This window comes from Acomys russatus, chromosome 19, assembly GCF_903995435.1.
Source record: "Acomys russatus chromosome 19, mAcoRus1.1, whole genome shotgun sequence".
NCBI classification, from domain to species: domain Eukaryota; kingdom Metazoa; phylum Chordata; class Mammalia; order Rodentia; family Muridae; genus Acomys; species Acomys russatus.
In genome coordinates this window covers 16,906,262-16,925,222 of record NC_067155.1, presented here as the reverse complement: position 1 = coordinate 16,925,222, position 18,961 = coordinate 16,906,262, and the positions used below count along the sequence as shown (strand labels likewise).

The following is an 18,961-nucleotide window of genomic DNA, read 5'->3' as shown; positions in this document are numbered from 1 at the left end:
GTGGCGCACCCCTTTAATCCCAGCACTCGGGAGGCAGAGGCAGGTGGATCTCTTTCTTCTTTTTTTTTGGTTTTTCAAGACAAGGTTTCTCTGTGATAGCTTTGGCTGTCCTAGACTCACTTTGTAGACCAGGCTGGCCTCGAACTCACAGTGATCCACCTGCCTCTGCCTCCCAAGTGCTGGGATTAAAGGCGTGCACCACCATGCCCGGCAAGCAGGTGGATCTCTTGAGTTTGAGGCCAAACTGGTCCACGGAGTGAGATCCAGGACAGCCAGAGTGACACAGAGAAACCCTGTCTCAAAAAAACCAAAACGAAATTTCCTCTAGGCTGAGTAGGGAGGAACATGCCGGAAGCAAAGATAGGTAGATCTGTGAGGTTGACATCAACCTCATCTACTACATAGAGAGTTCTAGTCATCCAGAGTACGTAGTGAGACCCTGTGTTTGCTTTTTGAGACAGTCTAACTATGTGACCCTGGCTGGCCTAGAACTAACTGTGTCCATCAGGCTGGTCCCAAACTCAGAGACCTGTCTACCACTACCTCAATGGTTCTATATATATAAATAATTTATTTTTTTTGTGCATTGGCGTTTAGCTTGCATGTGTGTGTCAGAGATTGGAGTTACAGAAGGTTGTGAGCGGCCATGAGGGTGCTGAAACCTGAACCCAGGTCTTCTGGAAGAGCAGTCAGTGCTCTCAAGTGCTGAACCCTCTCTCCAGCCCCCCTCAGTGCTTCTTTACCTTCCTGATGCTGTGACCTCCGACTATCAAATGATTTTCATTGCTACGTCATAACTATCATCTTGCTAATGTTATGAGTGGTGGATCCCTGTGAAAGGGTCATTTGATACCCCTAAAAGGGGTCACGACCCACAGGTTAAGAACTGCTGTTCTTCCTTCAGAGTGCTGCATTTAGAAGCAAGTGCCACCACCCCAAGGCAGAGATTATGCTTTAAAAAACAAAAATCTGCCTGGTGTGGTGGCACACGCCTTTAATCCCAGCACTTGGGAGGCAGAGGCAGGCGGATCGCTGTGATTTCGAGGCCAGCCTGGTCTACCAAGAGTCCAGGGCAGCCAAGGCTACACAGTTGAAACCCTGTCTCGAAAGACCAAAACCCAAACCAAACCAAACCAATCCTCCATAAAAACAAGTCTCCCTTAAGCAAATGAATGCTTGATCCTGGAAGAACCTGTTTAAACTTTGGACAGTGCTCAAGCTTTTGGCTCCAGAGATGGGGTGATCCTGTGAACACTTCCCAGGCAGGAGGTCAAGTGTCACACAAGGGGATGAAGTTGAGGCACTCCAATGGTGATGGAGACAAGTTCAATGACTCTGCTCCTGTGGTCTGAGCAACAGCGCCTGGCCACAGAGGCCAGCCTGTACCCCACCGGCAGGCACCACATACACCCGCCCATCAGCGGCCCTGGCAGGTGAGAAGTCTGTCAGCTGCAGGTTGCTGTCCCGGACTTGGTTGTAGTCCCACAGCTGGTAATGCCAACTCTTGCCCTGCTTGGAGAGAAGATAGATGGCACCTGGGGAGCTGTCCTCTGGGAAGGATGGTGGTTGGTGGGGTGCCCCAGGTACTGGGTGGAAGAGGCCTGGCAACTCAGAGTCTTCAATGTAGCCAGGGCTTGGCACACTCTGCACACCTATCAGGACCCCTGGGGGACAGGAAGAGGATGTGAGTTGCTTAGGCTACAGCCAGGGGCTGCCCTGCTATCAAAAGGTTAGCTGGGCTCTGTGGGTATTCAGCAGGGCCGCCGGCCCTCTGGTACCTTAAGTCCTGCCTCTTGCAGCACATTGAAGGTCAAGACAGCATTGGAGCTAAGAAAACCCCAACATCCCTGGCTGCCCCAGAGAGACCCACACAGAGAGCAGCACTCAAGGCCAGACGCCCATGCAGAGACCTGGCACGCAGAGCCTCTGTCTGGCCTGATGCACACAAATGCACCCTTCTTCCGGGCAGGGGGGATGACTGTGCTGCTGACAGAGATGTGAACGGCATGAACCATGGTCCAGGGGAGTCACGTGCTGACCAGGCAGCTCTAAAAGAAGGCAGAGTCGCCTCCATTCCTGCCTGCACGTGCAATGCCCACTGATGTTGAAACGCTGGGGGCTCTGGGCTGCAGGTGGGGGACCCTGCTAGAGGACGGGCATCACTGCGGTGGGGCTCAAGTGCAGGTGCAGGGTTATAGTCCAGTCTCCATTTCCGGGTGGAGCTCTCTGCTTCCTGGTCAACCAAGAACTAGTGAGCTGTACCTCAGGTTCCTGCTATCTTTGGCTAATGTGGTGCGAATTCTGGAATTTCTGTTTCTTCAGAAAAACAAAGAAATCTAAGAATATGTTTTTGTCTTAATCCCAGGTGTGGGGATGTGGGGCTGCTTTGGACCGGCCACAGCAGCTGTGATTGGCCTCCTGCTCTAGCAGCAGCGTGGTTTGCCAGCCGCAGATAGCTTCTGTGACTGTATGCCATTAGGAATGCTGGGAATTTTCCAGAGGGTATATAAATGCTCGGGCACCCAGAGAGTGGAGTGGGTAGTGGCTGGTCATTCAGAGGGTTGGCTGCAGGTTGTCAGTCGTGCTCAGAGAAGAAACTAGAAGAAAGACCTCAGATTCTGGCCGCTCTCTCTCCTTATTTCTGTTCTATCTAGTGATAGGGGTGAAACCGGGTGATCAAAGATGGGAAAGAAAAGAACCCACAAAGTAGCAAAGACGAGCTACAGGCAGAGCCACGGGCTGTCATGCCTTCCCTTTCGTCAGGTCTCCCTTGAGCCCCTTAACCTGTTTCTGTGAGCTACAGCTTCTGTGAGAGAAGCTAACACCCCTCCCCCACCTCTTCATTTTCCAGGTAGGCAAGAAGCCCAGAGAAAGAAATTTAGGCAGAACTACGGAGTCTGAAGAGGCAGAGGCTGGGCTGTGCCCGGAGCCCTTCACTCCCTGTGCTGTGAGCCTGTGTGAGGGAAATCATAACTGGCAGATACTTGAGGGACCTGACGCCTGCCGGGCATTGTATGGGAAAGAGGTGGCCGAGCTGTGGCTCACACTCTGTGCCTGGCCAGCACCATCGGTGACGATACAATATGAACAGTTAACAATGGATGGAGTGCTCTAGGGAGCAGCATGCAGGGGCAAAGGTCGGGGACCCACCTGCGCTCACTGCCCAGTGTGCCTTATGGCCTTTCCTCTGACACGGCTCGTGGTTGAAATCCTCATCATAGCTGGAGCTGGTGTTAAGGTCCAAGCTGTGGCGTGGCCCTGGGTCCCGCCCTTCACCACCCTTGCCCCACTCCCCCCCAGGCCCTGGGATACGGGATGAGCAGGGGATGTCCGGTGATGAGGTGTTGCAGCACCCGATCTCTGTTGGGACCACCCAGGCCACCAAAGAGGACCTCAGCCTGGCAGCCCAAAGTTTCCTGGGCCAGTTTGGCCATGTCAGCCACTGGAGAAGGAAGAGAAAGAGGAAGGGAGAGTGAAAATAAATAAATCAATAAATATATGGATGAGAATCTTTTTTTTTTTTTTTTTTTTTTTTGAGACAGGGTTTCTCTGTGTAGCCTTGGCTGTCCTGGACTCACTTTGTAGGCCAGGCTGGCCTCGAACTCACAGCGATCCGCCTGCCTCTGCCTCCCGAGTGCTGGGATTAAAGGCGTGCGCCACCACGCCCGGCTCGAGAATCCTTTTAAAAGGGCTTATCATTTATCCAAATCAGAAATTGAGGCACAAGCTGGGCCTGACGGCGTAGACCTGTAATCCCAGCTATTTCAGAGGTTGAATTAGGACTATCAGATGTTCAATGTCTGCCTGGGCTACCCAGTGAATTCAAGACCAGGCCACGTAATTTAGTGAGCCCATGTCTCAAAAGAAATAAAATAAAATAAAATAAAAACATAGCTGGAAATAGAGCACAGTGGGAGAGCCCCTGCCTAGAATCTCCCAGTGAGGGGCTGGGGTGTGGCTCAGTGGTTAGAGCCCCTGCCTAGCAAGCATTATGGCTGTGAGTTTAAATCCCAATACTTCAAAAGAAAAACAAACAACCCCCCAATTAAAAACAAAAACCCCAAACCAAACAACCAAAAATGTGAGGCATAGTGCTGGGAGTGGTGGCGCACGCTTTTAAACCCAGCATTGGGAGGCAGAGGCAGGCAGATCTCTCTGACTTCGAGGCCAGTCTGGTCTACAAAGTGAGTCCAGGACAGCCAAGGCTACACAGAGAAACCCTGTCTCAAAAAACAAAACAAACAAAAGAGGCATTAAGATAGACGATCAGTTGATTAAACACTTAGCCACAGAGATGGTGAGAGTTGGGCTTACAACTTAGGCTGCCTGGCTTGACTTCTCCTGACAGCCGTAGGCCAGGAGAAGGATGATGCCCCCTCATGCACCTCAGCTGGCCTCTTTTGACCCTCCTAGGGAAGAGCCAGTGGAACTCAGTCTTTCCCAGCCAACTCACCAGAGAACATCTCTCCCTGCGCTGTGTAGCCTCTTTCCATGGCCACCTGCACCAGTCTTTCCAGAGAGACACTGCCGGGGGTGGACAGGAGAGCTCCTGCCATCCACAAGGCCACCAGTCCACACCTGGGGGAGAGAGAGCGCGCCTGCTCTGTAGCACATGCCCGTGTCTTTACCGAACTTGCCTGCCCACAGAGGAGGGGGAGGTGTGCTGCGGGGGACTTGTCTTCCTGCTCACACCAGGTCAGGAAAACAGGCTGGAAGGTGGGGACAAACTTGGGCACTTGGGGAACAGAAACCAAAGTGGAGGGAAAGAGACAGACAACGCTCATCTGTCTGTGCACTCACTGGAATAGTCTTCATGCATTTGCTCTTCTGAATGGTCCTTCTGTGTCACACACACACACACACACACACACACACACACACACACAGACACAAACACACACGCCTTCCACACACACACACCCGCCCTCCACACACACACACATACCCGCCCTCCACACACACACACACACACATACCCGCCCTCCACACACACACACACACACACAAACACACATACCCGCCCTACACACACACACACACAAACACACACACACACACACAATGTAGAGCCTCCCTCCCCACGACGCCTGGGGGAAAGCACCTGTCCCACATTGCCAGCTTGGCCTTAGAACACCGCAGCACCCCCCCACCCCCCCATGGCGGGAGAAATGGGCCCTTACTGAGGGCCTTCTTGGATGAGTGATGGCAGGTCAGCACAGAAGAGGACCCATTGCAAGTCACTTCGAAACCTGAAGCAGAGAAACAAAGATAAGTCACGGGGAACAGCTCTGAGACGCCCTGGCAGCCTCCTGGGCAGGTAGCAGCTCCCGTCTTCTCCCTTGCTGAGGCAGCACCCCCACCCCACCAAGCCTGTTTCCACATCTGGTGGGGGGAAATAATTGTTTTTCCTGTTTCCTGCTGCTCCTTTCGGGTCTTGAAAGACAAAGAGCAGACGCAGAGCCTATGCAACCAGGAGGCATGAAGCTTTACCCGAAGATGTTTCTAGAAGGTGGTATGGTTTACACCCAAATGCTAAGGTTTGTTTTTGCTTTTTGTAGACATTAGCTCCAAATGTAGCCTAGGCTAGCCTCCTTCCAATGGCAACTTTTCTGCCTCAGTTTCCCCAGTGTTGGGATTAAAGGTGTGCTACTCTGACCAGGGCCTGATTATTCTCGCCATCAGACACTGGGGGTATAGCATAGCTCAGTGGATGACGGTGCCTGCTGCTAAGCCTGACAGCCTGAGTTCAATTCCCGGGACCCACATGGTGGAAGGGGACACACACACACACAACACACTACCCGGGACCCACATGGTGGAAGGGGACACACACACACACACACAACACACTACCCGGGACCCACATGGTGGAAGGGGACACGGGGACACACACACACACACACACTACTCGGGACCCACATGGTGGAAGGGGACACACACACACACACATACTACCCGGGACCCACATGGTGGAAGGGGACACACACACACACACCACACTACCCGGGACCCACATGGTGGAAGGGGACACACACACACACACACACACACCATAAAAACTTTAACACAGCCTTGAATAAAACAAAGTGGCAATGTGCTTGCGGCCCGAGAGACACCTAGCTGAATCTCGGCAGGCCTGTTCAGCTCTATCCTGAGGTAGCCACGTGGTTCCAGTGATCTGGGTCCCTGAGGCCGTATGCTTGTTTTTCCTATTCCAAGGCCAGTGAGAGGGCAAGGCCAGGGTGGTGATGGGGAGGCTCACATGTAACATTCCAGGTTCTCAGGGTGAGAGAGCTCCTGACTACAGCAGGGTAGATAGAATGGAGTCCCCTGGTTAGCTTCAGGCATCCCTAGGTCCCAACCCGCTGCAGGGCGTAGCTGGCATACCCTGCCCTCTACCCTGAACTACCTAGCTGGGGGGGGGGGGGTGCTCCCCCTTTTGCAGAGGCCCTTCACTCTATGATCCATTTTGGTTCCTGGCTCCCTCTCCTCTCTGTGTCCCTCTCCCTACACCCCATGGTGGCCCTGCATTTATGTATAGTAACTTAGCTCATTTCAATCACCCCCTATTTGAGTTCAAATGGAGACCTCTCCTTCCTTTGCACCGTGGCTGAGTGGGAGCTTCAGCTTTTTTTCGTGTGGTCCTCGGAGGAGGAGACGTGCTGGATCCTCTGGAGCTGGCGTGATGGCTGTAAGTCACAGCGTCTGGGTGCTGGGACCTGAACCAGCAGATGTTCTCAACCACTGAGCTCTTCTTCCTATGTCTCTTAAGACTCTGGTCTTTCTCAATAGGACAGTAACAGTTCTTATCCCATCAAGATGCTGAGAGCAACAGATATTTAAAGACTCAGCCAGCCGTGGTGACTCACGCCTGCAATATCAGCACTTCGGAAGCAAAGGCAGGACCGCCATGAGTTCAGGCCAGCCTGGGCTAGTGTGACACTGCATCAAAAGTAAAACAGCAGGCCAGTATGGTGGTACACGCCTTTACTTCCAGTACTTTGGAGGTAAAGACAGGTGGATGTCTGTGAGTTCAAGGCTAGCCTAGTCTCCAAAGTGAGTTCCAGGCTAGCCAGAGCTACACAGACAGACCCCGTCTCATACCACCTCCACCTATCAGCGGGGGTGGGAGTGCATACATATCTATAATCTCCTGAAGTGGAGGAACACAGTGTGGTTAGCTACATAGCAAGTTTGAGGTTAGCCTGAGCTACATGAGATCCTGTCTCAAAAACAAAACAAACAAATCCTCAAAACCCAAAGCCAGAAAATCCAACCAAGCCGGGCGGCGGTAGCCTTTAATCTTCGTGCTCAGGAGACAGAGGCAGGTGGATCTCTTTGAGTTCCAGGCCAGCCTGGTTTATAGAGTGAGTTCCAGGACAGTCAAGGTCACACAGAGAAACCTTATCTCGAAAAACCAAACACATGCTGGGAGTGGTGGCATACACCTTTAATCCCAATACTCAGGAGGCAGAGGCAGAGGCACTCAGATCTCAGTGAGTTCAAAGCCAGCCTGGTCTACTAGGTGAGTCCAGGACAACTAAGGTTACACAGAAAAACCCTGTCTTAAAACCGACCCCCCCAACACAAAATAAAACCATTGAGCTGGGCGTGGTGGCGCACGCCTTTAATCCCAGCACTCGGGAGGCAGAGGCAGGTAGATTGTTGTGAGTTCGAGGCCAGCCTGATCTACAAAGAGAGTCCAAGATAGCCAAGGCTAACACAGAGAAATCCTGTCTCAAAACAAAACGAACAAACAGACCAAAAACAACCCACTGAGAAACAAGCAAAGTAAACCCTTTAGGGTCTGGCAGGCACTACCTATGTGGTGTGATGGGTATCTGCATTCAGTTTGCGTAATAGTGGCTGCGGGGACTTGGCGTACCTTATAAACGTATTTGCAGAGTTTTAAGAATCCGGTTTCCTTGCTTCCAAGTCAGAGTCTCAACATGAAGCTCAGGCTGGACTGGAACTCGACCCCAGCTCAGCTTCCTGAGCTCTGGGGTTACTAGCATGCACCACTATGCCAGCACTAGGGGTTTCCTTATCAATCTGGACAAGGGCCTGTGGTCTCTTCTCTATCCTCTTCCCTCACTGCTGTGTCCCTGGATTCATCACTCTCTCCCTGGGACGCTGGACTCAAGATCTCCACTCCTTGCTGGGTGTGGTGGCCTTTCATCCCAGCACTCGGGAGGCAGAGGCAGGAGGATCGCTGTGAGTTCGAGGCCAGCCTGGTCTACAGAGCAAGTCCAGGACAGCCAGGGCTACACAGAGAGACCCTGTCTTGGAAACCCAAAAAGTAAAATAAAATAAAAAGATCTCCACTCCTCAAAGCAGCTTTCCTCTCTGAGCGAAGCCTTCCCCTGGCTCACCAGAGAGCTCAGGACAGCCCAACTCCCTTCACGCAGCCCACCATACTGCGTGGGCTGCTGCTGGCCTAGCTGGCCCAGCTCTTCCTTCCTAGTTCTTTGACACGAACGAACACTGTCCTTCCTGCAGACCTGTGCTTATGCTGTTGCTCTCATGCCATTGGGGCGGGGGGGGGGGGGGGGCTGGAGACCCCACCTACCGGTCTCGTTGCAGCTTCAGGAGCCTCTTCACATCTTCTTTGCCTTTGGGGACTGGGCCAGCCTTCTCCAAGGCCTCCTTCAGGAGCCGGCTGCTCTCCAGGCCGTAGACGCGAGGGAGACCAGCCTCCAGGGCAGAGGGGGGAGGGGGAGATGGCGGGGGAGGGGGAGAGGAAGGGGGTGGGGGAGGGGGTAGGGTTGGGACAGAAGCCTGGGGACCACAGGCAGGGGGTGACAAAGCTAAGTCCAGGGGACTTGGGGGTAAAGGAGGCAGAGCGCTGGGGTCTTGGGTCTCTTGAATTATTGGGGGGATTGTGGGTTTTAGGGGCAAAGAGCACGGAGAAGTCATTTTGGGGTCTTCGGGAAGATCTGAAGCGAGAATGAGAAAGATCTCCCCAAATCTCAAGGATAGAGATTTTCAGTTGCTTTCTTCCTTTCTTTTCGCGGACAGGGTTTCTCTGTGTAGCCTTGGCTGTCCTCGAACTCACAGAGATCGGCCTGCCTCTGCCTCCCCGAGTGCTGGGATTAGAGGCGTTGTATTAAAATAACTGGATGTGATAGTCAGGCCTGCACATTGAGACCTGTGTTTTAAAAAAAAAAAAAAAAAAAGTAAAATTAGAACTGAATTGTAGACTATGCTGCCTGCCCAGTTGGTCTAGGGGAACCTGGTTTAGTATTTGAAACAGTAGAAAGAGAAACTGGGCTAAATCGAATAATGAAGGATTCCAAAGGGCGGTTTGTGCTAGGGCTGTGTCGGGGGAAATTTTGTAGGCGTCGTATCATCTGCTGGAGCTAAGCTAGTTCTGGTCACTTCTGAAGTTCAGATGTGTTGTGAGGAAGAGACTTACCCACCTCACATCCCAGGCCAGAATCTGTGACGCCGTGGTTGACCTTAAGAACTAGAAGTCACTGGCTGGAGGGATGGCTCAGTGGTTACGAGCGCTGTCTGTTCCAGAGGTCCTGAGTTCAACTCCCAGCAACCACAGGGTGGCTCACGCCCATCTATAATGTGATCTGACGCCCTCTTCCGGCATGCGGTGTGCATGCAGATAGAGCACTCATATGCATAAAGTAAATAAATAAATCTTTAAAAATAAAATAAAAATAAAGGCTTAAAAAAAATAATAATAACTAGAGGTTAAAAATGGGGACCGTGGCTGAGAAAACAGCCTAGTGGTGGGTGGGCAGCGTAGTGGAATCAGCCGGGAAGCATTGAGAGTCGCAGCAATTCCGCGTTCAAGGGCCGACTGACTAACTTGCTATATACCGCTAGACTAGAGAACAGAAGCCAGGAACTTACACCATGCCGGCCGCCATCTGTCCTTCTTCCGCCCACGTGGGGGGGGGGGGGGCGCCTGGCGGCCAGGACGCCGCTACCGAGTGATCACGTGACTCGGGGCCGCCGACGGAAAGGGGAGAGGTGTGGCTTCGGAAAGGCCTTCTCTGATTGGTCCGTTCGCGCTGGGCCCAGGGGGCGGGGTCTCCCGCTAAAGGCGGGATCTGCGTCCGCGCGCGGTGGTTAGCTCGCGGGAGGGCGCTGTCGGCGGGAGAGGCGACTCAGGTGGTGGGTTCCCGCGGGTGTGGACGGCCCTCGGCCCCGGGGAGGCGGGCGGAGCACTTGGCGTCGGGCCTTCGGGAGCGTCATGTCGGGAGGCCTCTCTCTGAAAGACCAGGATGTCCCAAATCGGTCCCTACTTTTCTTAACTGGCTCCCACATCCGGGTCCTTTTTATTTTCACCTCCCGGGACGCCTTTCGCGCGCGTGGACTAATGGCAAGCGCCGCTCGGTATGCTCCGCCTGCCGGGACTCGTGGAGCATTCTGGGATTTGTAGTTAACCTCTCTAGACCTCCTTTAGCACGCGGGGCTGGAGAAGCGGAGTCCGACGCTGGCTTTGTTGCCAAGCTGTGCCATCCTTCCCCCGTTCCGGTCCTACCCTACTTCCTCTTGGAAGACAGATCCCTGCACAGACCCCCATCGGCGCTTTGGAACAAAGAATTTGGGGAAACGTTACGCTAAAGTCTCCCTTTTCCCTCCTCTTGAAGTGTACCTGAACATCGCACACCATGGCAGTTCCCGAGACTCGTCCCAACCACACTATTTATATCAACAATCTCAATGAGAAGATCAAGAAAGATGGTGAGTTCTCGGGGTAGCCTGGACTCTACGAGATCTCACGTTGCGCCGACCCCTTTTTACCTGTAGCACCCACTTTTCTTCCTCAGCCTTCCCCATTCACTCTGTCCAAAGTTAATGTTGGCCTTTGTACTGCTTCCTTGGTTTGCAGCACACCCTTACTTAACCGTTTTACACTCTGCCCTTTAATCTGTGCGTTGTTGACGGTCTGTGCGTTTTAGCCCACGGATCCCTTCTTTCTAGGAGGAAGCTTTTCAGGATCTTTCTATCAGTTGGTTATCTTGAGACTGACCGCTGGCCTCTCTGGGTGGTGGTGGCTGTGGCGCACGGGAGGTCCCAGCCACTTGGGAAGGCAGAGGCAGGCGCATCTCTGAGTTCGAGGCCAGCCTGGTCTACAAAGCGAGTCCAGGACAGCCAAGGCTAACACAGAGAAACCCGAAAAGAAAAAGAAATTTGAAGTTGGATGGCATAACATGCCTGAGATCAAATAGCAGGAAAAATGGGACACGAGTGTGGAATTTTGCTTAAGCAAATTCTTAGCCTGGTCTGATTGACAGAAGACTGTAGATCTGTTACTCAGGAAGAGTGGAAGTTTGAAGCCGGTTTGGGCAACGTGGTCAGGACAAGTAAAAAAGAAACCAAAGGCAACTCGTTTCTCTTAGGGTGTAGTGGTGTAGGCCTGTGATCCCAGCACTCAGGAGCTGGAGGCAGGAGGGTCTTGAGCTCCAGACCAGCCTAAGCCACATAGCAAGACCCTGTCTCCAAAAGGATTGAAGAATGTAGCTGCTGTTAGTCTTGCCTAGCGTGGGGGAAGGCTCTGGGGTTTAAGCCTCAGCAGCTAAGGAAATGAGCCTGGCCTGGCTAAAGAGCACTGCCTGGTCATCCAGAGCATCTGGGTTGCTTCCCAGTTGCAGGGCGCATGACACCCTCTTCTGGCTTTGACAGGAGAAGACGGGCAGGGTGAGGAGAGGGACACAAGGGACCGTGTGGGCAGTGCGGTTGGAGAGGGCCTCCTGGAGGCGACAGGTGGATGCTGAGACTTAAGTGTCTAGAAGAGGACAGTCGTGGAAATGTCAGGAAAATGACATCCCATGAGGAGAGTGTGAGTGCTGAAGTGTGTCAGAGTAGGAGAGCATGCTTGTGATTCAGAGGGTGAAAAAGGAGGGTTGCTCAGAGTTTTCGCGCTGTAGAATCAGACCCTCCCTCAAAATGAACATACATCGCATGTCAGGCGTAAGAAAGGCCTGGAAGGCTAGCTTAGCTGGAGACCTGTTGGTGAAAAGGAGTGTCTGCTCTTTGAATAGTACATGTACAGGTGTGTAGTGTCCATATCTTGTGGGGACCTGTAGATGTGTCCATTTGAGTGGCTTTTGGCTGTTTCTTTATTTGGGTTCTTGAGCTAGTATTCTGGGTATTCTGTCAGTTGGCTGGTGGCTGCTTACTTGGGCTGTCTGTACTCTAAGGCTCGTGCATGTGCCAGGACACAGTGCCCAAGCCTTGCGTCGCAGTGTGCCTTGCGTCGTCGCAGTGTGCCTTGCGTCGTCGCAGTGTGCCTTGCATCGTCGCAGTGTGCCTTGTCTCCCCCGGATGCAGAGCTCAAGAAGTCCCTGTACGCCATCTTCTCCCAGTTTGGTCAGATCCTGGATATCCTGGTGTCTCGGAGCCTGAAGATGAGGGGCCAGGCCTTCGTCATCTTCAAGGAGGTCAGCAGCGCCACCAACGCCCTGCGCTCCATGCAGGGCTTCCCCTTCTATGACAAGCCCATGGTGAGCGTCCTGAATGAGGAGCTTGTGTGTTTGTGTGTACATGGTGTAAGTTTATGTTTGTGTGTACATGTGCAAGTTTACACGTTTGTGTGCTGTGGGGGACTGGGTGGGTGTGGACCTGCTGTGGCCTGTAGTGTCCCTATATTGGAGCTGTGGGGACACAAAGTGATCAAGAAGCTGAGCATGATGGCTTATGCCTACATGTAGGAGGCTAGGGCAGGAGGATTGCCAAGAGTTCCAACCCAACCTAGACTACAGAGTGGGAGCCTGCCTAAAACTATGAAAATAGGCCCAAACCAAAGTGAACAAAGGATTCTCGAAACGCTGCCTTTCTTCCATCCCTGCAGAAGGTTCTGTCACTGCTGCCTTGTATCACCCAGCTCTGTGGTGAGCCTTGTCCTAACCACCATCCCTTGGCTCCACGTGCTCCTCCATCCACCCCAGGCTTGGCACCACACCACGGGTCTTTTGAGAGGTCTCATCACATATTATAACACTCAGCTTCCTAGAAAAGCACAAAGGGTCGCCTTTTGTCCTTGTGACCTTACCTTCTCCTCCAGTCCTCCTTGGTGTGGCTGGCAGAAGTGGAACCTAGTGTCATTGTGCCTTGTCTCTTTGAGCTAGCACCGCAGGCCGAGCTTTCTCTTCCCTTAGCTTCCTGGCTGGTCCTTGCTGGGAGTTCCAGGTGACCGTGGGGTTTGCTTCCCAGCCCTTTGTGGTTCTGCTGCCAATGTATCTGAAGAGTTCCCTTTGCAGCACTCCAGGCCATCTTCTGAGCACGGGACTTTAAAAAACAAAGTTACTGGCCAGGCTGTGGTGGCACAGGCCTTTAATCCCAGTACTGGGGAGACAGAGGCAGGTGGATCGCTATGAGTTTGAGGCCAGCGTGGTCTACAGAGTGAGTCCAGGACAGCCAAGGCTACACAGAGAGACCCTGTCTTGGGAAACCAAAAAAAAAAAAAAAAAAAAAAAAAAAAAAATCAAAACAAAATTACTTATTGTCAAGCAAATGGATCTTTGAGTTCTAGGACAGTCTGTTCCACATAGGGCACCCTAGGCTAACTAGACTATATTGTGAGATCCTGCCCCAAAGTTGTTTAAATATGGGTCTGAGCAGATGTTGTGGGCTCTTATGGGAGAGCTTGTAAGCTCATAACCCAGCTTACAGTTACCTGCTGCTTCTGGGTACTATGACAGTCCTGCCAAGTGGAAAATATCCCCATTTTACAGATGAGGAAGATGTCGCCAAGCAGTCCCTACAAGCTCCTTGGGAGGGTCATTTGGAACTCTAGCAATTCCCCTCTGATTGTCACACCCTTGGCCTCTCTGCTTTGATTGGCAGCGCATCCAATATGCCAAGACGGACTCAGACATCATAGCCAAGATGAAGGGCACCTTTGTGGAGAGGGACCGCAAGCGAGAGAAGAGGAAGCCCAAGAGCCAGGAGACGCCAGCTGCCAAGAAGGCTGTGCAGGGCGGGGCGGCTGCCCCTGTGGTGGGGGCCGTCCAGCCTGTGCCGGTAAGCCAGCGTGCAGAGGAGTGCCCCTCACTGCCAGGCTGTCCTCAGCCACGCAGCTTCCTGTGAGGGTAGAGTGAGGGCGGGTGTCCCGCTGGGCCGGGAGAGCCATGTGGATGGAGGGTCTCTTGAATGCCTGTCCCTGTGTGCGCGTGTGGGTTTGCAGGTCAGCCTTCTGGCTTCCTTCCTTGGTTTGGGTTTTGTTTTGTCTGTCTTGTCTTCAGTGTGTTGTGTGCGTGCTTCCGTGTCTTTGTAGAAAGTCAAAATTTACCAGCCTGATGTTTGAAATAATGGGCAAATTTAAAGTTAAAAAAAAAAATCATCTATTTAGGCCAGCTATGGTGGGCATGCCCGTAGCCCCTGTGAGTTTGAGGCCAGCCTGCTCTACAAAGTGAGTCAGGACAGCCAAGGCTACACAGAGAGACCCTGTCTCAAAAATCCCCCCTCCCCCCCAAATCTACTTGGCCAATGGGAGCCTACCTTCAATCCTCAGTCCTACAGACAGGAGGAGTAAAGAGCAACCACTTGTTTCTTTGTGTTAATAAGCAAATATGTCACACTGGAAAGTCACACATAGAAGTCAGTCCAAAGGTGAAACCACCATTGCTGGGTAGGAGGTTTCCTGTGGTGCCATTAGATAGATGTCTGCATGCTCACCTCAGGCCAACCAGCATGGGCACGCTGCTGCTGCTGCTGCTGGTGTTCGTGCTAGCCAAGCAAGCCCAGGGCTAGGAGGAGAGTTGTTCAGCACTGACGACGGCCTCTAGAGTTCCGGCCTTCAAGATGACCTGCCGTAGACCTGTGGCTAGAAAGGTAGCTAATGAGGCATGACAGAGTCTACAAACTGTCCGGTGTGGATCTCTGCAGCAGCCGTGGGAGGGTAAGGGGGGAGGATCAAGGGTTTGATGTCACTAACTCAAGCTGAATCATGGGCCTGAGTGTGACAGCTGACCCGATAAAGGGTCTAAAAAGAATCTAAATTGTCTTTGATGTTGGTGAGTACATGCGGAGTGGAATGTCACTCTGTGCAGGACACCAGAAGCTCTGGGCATCAATAGCAAAGATGGCGACCTGTGCCCCTCCCTTCGTCTCCGGCTTGTTGGCCTGGTCTCAGGGTCCCCTGGCTATGTCGAGGTTGGCAGCTGGTGGTGGCGTCTGTGCGTCTGTTTGTCCCGTTGCTCATTTCCTCCTTTCTCAGCCTCTGCATCTTTGATTTATTTTTTGTTTTTAAATGACATTTTTCTCACTGTGTGTTTCTGAGTGTTCACGCCATGGGACATGAGTGGAGGCCAGAGACAACTTCCAATGGCCAATTCTCTCCTGTGTGGATCCTGGAGAGTGAGCTCAGGTTGAGAGCCTGCTGGGCCATCTTGCTAGGGCTCCTCCCTCCCTCCCTTTCTTTCCTTCTTTTTTTTTTATTTTTATTTTTTATTTTATTTTATTATTATTATTATTTTTTTTTTTTTGGTTTTTCGAGACAGGGTTTCTCTGTGTAGCCTTGGCCATCCTGGACTCACTCTGTAGACCAGGCTGGCCTCAAACTCACAGTGATCCGCCTGCCTCTGCCTCCCGAGTGCTGCTGGGATTAAAGGCGTGCGCCACCACGCCCGGCTTATATACATACAATTTAATACATACAACACAAACGCACTTTTTTATTAAGCTGTTTCTGGTTTAGCATTTCTCCTTGAACTTAAGTTGTCATTTTTCTGCCTTTAGGGCTTATTGGGTATTGTTTTCCTCTTTTCAGTGTGAGGCTTTCTCTCTGCTCCTCTTGTGTTGTGGCGCTGTGGCCTTGGCTTCTGTGACCTGTAGCCCATCACTCCTACTCTTTGTCCTCAGGGAATGCCACCGATGACTCAGGCACCCCGGATCATGCACCACATGCCAGGCCAGCCTCCTTATATGCCACCACCTGGCATGATCCCACCACCGGGCCTTGCTCCTGGCCAGATCCCTCCTGGGGCCATGCCGCCACAGCAGCTCATGCCCGGCCAGATGCCGCCTGCCCAGCCTGTAAGTGACCCCACCCCACCCCAAGGTCTCAAGCATAATCTGCCAACAGAAGTGGAGCGTTACGTGGGGCTCTTAAGTCACTGGGGGTGGCACTGGACTTGAGCTCTGTGTGTGCCAAGCCATCCTGGGACAGAGAGAAGTTGGCTCGAATGCTGTTCTGGGCGAGCGGGATGAGGCTGAGCTAAGGTTGCATCGAGGTGTAGTGTGTGCACTAGGGTACTAGCCAGGTGTCCTGTCCTAGCCCCAGCCACAGAAGTGACAAAAGCTGAGAGGTCTTGGCCTGCAGCCTCTGGGGGCACTGGCTGCGGGGTGATAGGTGGCAGTGTGTGCATTAGGAGACATGTGAGAAAGACTGAATGGAGTGGTGAGCAGAGCGCAGTGCCAGGCCTTCTCTGAAGGTCCCTCTGCTTACCGGCGCCATCTCCCCTCACAGCTCTCCGAGAATCCGCCCAATCACATCCTGTTCCTCACCAACCTGCCTGAGGAGACCAATGAGCTCATGCTCTCCATGCTTTTCAACCAGTAAGTGGCCGGTGGGCGGGGCCAGCGGCGGAAGGTGTGGGCAGGGAGGGCTCCCATGCTGTGGGCACTGCTGTGTGAGTAGTTTAAATCCTGGGCTGCGTTGAGAGGTGCAGAACAAGGGGAAAGTAAAGAGCAGCAAAATGCTGAGCCTCCGAGGGCCGCTGGGCCGCTAGAACTCTGGCGCCTGCCAGTGGGATGGGCCGTGCACCTCAGTGGAGGGACTGGCGAGTGGAATAGGTCTGGGTTTCCCTAGTTGCCGTGTTTCCAAGCACACCTCTTACAGAAATGTCTATCAGGCCTGGGGTGGGGGTGGGGTGTGCATGTCATCTCACTATGGGGAAAGCTGAAGCAGGAGGGGGAGTTCAGGGGCCTGTGCTATGTGGGACCCTCGAGGGCTGGAGGGGGTGGTACCCAATATCCATCTCAAAGCTTTCAGAGATAGTCAGCCATGGAGCATGGAAGGCCCCCACCCCCAGATTAAAGGCGTGCCTCTCCATGCCCGGCTGGAAGGTTTTATTTGAAGTCCCTGCCCACCTTTTTTTTTTTTTTTTTTTTTTATTTTATTTTTTTGTTTTTAATATATTTTGTTAATTTATTCATTTTACATCTCAATTGAAAAATAAACAACGCTTCACGAATTTGCGTGTCATCCTTGCTCAGGGGCCATGCTAATCTTCTCTGTATTGTTCCAAATTTAGTATATGTGCTGCCGAAGCGAGCACCTTAATTTTATTTTTGATTGTGCATGTGTCTGTGCATGGATATGTGCTAGAAGTGTCGGTATTCCCGAGCTGGAGTTTTAGTCAGTTTTGAGCTGTCTGACATTGGTGCTGGGAACCAAACTTGGGTCCTGTTAGGTCAGTCCTGAAAGTAGCTGCTGAACCCATTCCAGGCCCTCCCTCTGCTTTATCAGAGACCGTTTCTTAGGAGAGCACAGGCCTGATCTTGATGTGTACCTCAGGCTAGCCAGGAGCTGGGGATCCTTCTGCCTCCACCTCCCAGGTGTGACCTGCCATACTTGGTTTGAGTTGCTCTTTTATTTGTTTTATTTTGTTGTGTTTTTGTTTTTTGTTTCCCCATTTTTTGAAACAGGGTCTCTCTGTGTAGCCTTGGCTGTCGTGGACTTTGTAGACCAGGCTGGCCTGGAACTCACAGCAATCCTCCTGCCTCTGCCTCCCGAGTGCTGGGAATATAAAGGTGTGTGCCACCACGCTCAGTTTGAGTCATTCTTCAGAATTATGCTGAAGGAAATTTTGAGAAACCAAATAAAGCTGGAACCAGTGCAGCTGGTGTGCTGTCTCCACCAAACAGTGCATATTAGTGAGAGTGGTGGCAACTGAACAGGAGGAAGTGAGGCGGGGAGTTCAGCAGGCGCATGGCATCTCAGGCTGAGGATCAGAAGGCCAGCCTGAGCTATTTAGAGTGACCCTGTCTCAACAAAGCGAAGACAAGAGCCTGAGAGCGGCGAGGGGTTTCTGGGAGTGGGGATGGACTTGGGAAGAAGGAAGGGGTGCCAGGGTTGTGTGTGCTCCACATTGTGGTTGTGTGACTGTTAAGACTTTAAAATGGATGAGGTTCTGCATTTTTTATTTTGTCCAGGTAATCTTTTGGTATGGGGTCTGTGCTGCGCATTATGGCAGCTTAGCCTCTCTCGCCTCTGTCAGTTTGGTGCCAAAATTTTAGGGCAATGCTGAGGTGTGTCTCTGAGGTCTGCTGTTCCCTCCTCTCAGGTTCCCTGGCTTCAAGGAGGTGCGTCTGGTCCCTGGGCGGCACGACATCGCCTTTGTGGAGTTTGACAACGAAGTACAGGCTGGGGCAGCACGCGATGCCCTGCAAGGCTTTAAGATCACACAAAACAATGCCATGAAGATCTCTTTTGCCAAGAAGTAGTACCTTTCCCCACAGGGTGCCCCAGTTCCCGCTCGGGGTCTGCCCCTTCCCCCCCCCCTTGGCACAGTCCCCGAAGGTAAGTCCCCCTTGAGGGCCTCCTCAGAGCCACGAGTGAGTGTGTGGTTGCCACACAGCATTGTACCCAGAGTCTGTCCCCAGACATTGCACCTGGCGCTGTTAGGTTGTGATTAAAGTGGCTTTTTTGAGGTTTGTTTTTCACCACTATTGTCTGTCTTGTTTTTTTGTTTGTTTGTTTGTTTTTGTTTTTGTTTTTTTCCTTCCTTGGTTCCCTTTACATCAAGAGTTTGGATCTTATGGCCTCTGAGTTCACAGTCTTGGAAAACACAGAAGTGTAACAATATTAACCACACTTAAGGTCCGTTGACAGCTTTGTCAATTTTCTCCTCTCATATCATTGAGGGCGGGAACCAAGACGACCGAGTACAGTTGGGCAGGTGTGTCCTGCAGGAGGAGACTGTGCTTCAGGAGCGTGTCATACACCTGCTGCTGCATGGAAGAGGAATGGCTCAAGGAAGACTTTGACCCTGTG

The 18,961-nt window shown here is 52.3% G+C and overlaps 2 protein-coding genes and 1 non-coding gene across 3 annotated transcripts; 1 reads left to right on the top strand and 2 right to left on the bottom strand.

Annotated features, from left to right (window-relative positions):
* Nucleotides 1-1,292: 1,292 nt before the first annotated feature.
* On the bottom strand, nt 1,293-9,144 carry Actmap (actin maturation protease). Its single transcript, XM_051162653.1, has 6 exons — nt 8,570-9,144; nt 5,181-5,249; nt 4,454-4,578; nt 3,313-3,442; nt 3,151-3,221; nt 1,293-1,664 (listed from the first exon to the last, which is right to left on the bottom strand). The coding sequence occupies exons 1-6, from the start codon at nt 8,914-8,916 to the stop codon at nt 1,327-1,329; spliced, it is 1,080 nt and encodes a 359-aa protein (XP_051018610.1). The 5' UTR covers nt 8,917-9,144; the 3' UTR covers nt 1,293-1,326.
* Nucleotides 9,145-10,595: 1,451 nt separating this feature from the next.
* Nucleotides 10,596-18,622, top strand: Snrpa (small nuclear ribonucleoprotein polypeptide A). Its single transcript, XM_051161924.1, has 6 exons — nt 10,596-10,704; nt 12,295-12,467; nt 13,810-13,986; nt 15,826-15,999; nt 16,433-16,521; nt 18,252-18,622. Exons 1-6 carry the CDS (start codon nt 10,632-10,634, stop codon nt 18,409-18,411), a joined length of 846 nt encoding a protein of 281 aa, XP_051017881.1. The 5' UTR covers nt 10,596-10,631; the 3' UTR covers nt 18,412-18,622.
* Nucleotides 17,137-17,243, bottom strand: LOC127204061 (U6 spliceosomal RNA). Its single transcript, XR_007832417.1, has one exon. It is a non-coding gene; the product is annotated as a U6 spliceosomal RNA (small nuclear RNA).
* Nucleotides 18,623-18,961: the final 339 nt, after the last annotated feature.

Coding starts and splice junctions, on each gene's coding strand:
- Snrpa (XM_051161924.1), top strand. CDS start 10,632: ATGGCAGTTCCCGAGACTCGTCCCAACCACACTATTTATATCAACAAT. Junction 13,987..15,825: donor GGGCCGTCCAGCCTGTGCCG/GTAAGCCAGCGT, acceptor CTTTGTCCTCAG/GGAATGCCACCGATGACTCA. Junction 16,000..16,432: donor AGATGCCGCCTGCCCAGCCT/GTAAGTGACCCC, acceptor CTCCCCTCACAG/CTCTCCGAGAATCCGCCCAA.
- Actmap (XM_051162653.1), bottom strand. CDS start 8,916: ATGACTTCTCCGTGCTCTTTGCCCCTAAAACCCACAATCCCCCCAATA. Junction 4,579..5,180: donor CTCATCCAAGAAGGCCCTCA/GTAAGGGCCCAT, acceptor TCTCTCCCCCAG/GTGTGGACTGGTGGCCTTGT. Junction 1,665..3,150: donor ACACTGGGCAGTGAGCGCAG/GTGGGTCCCCGA, acceptor CCTGTCCCCCAG/GGGTCCTGATAGGTGTGCAG.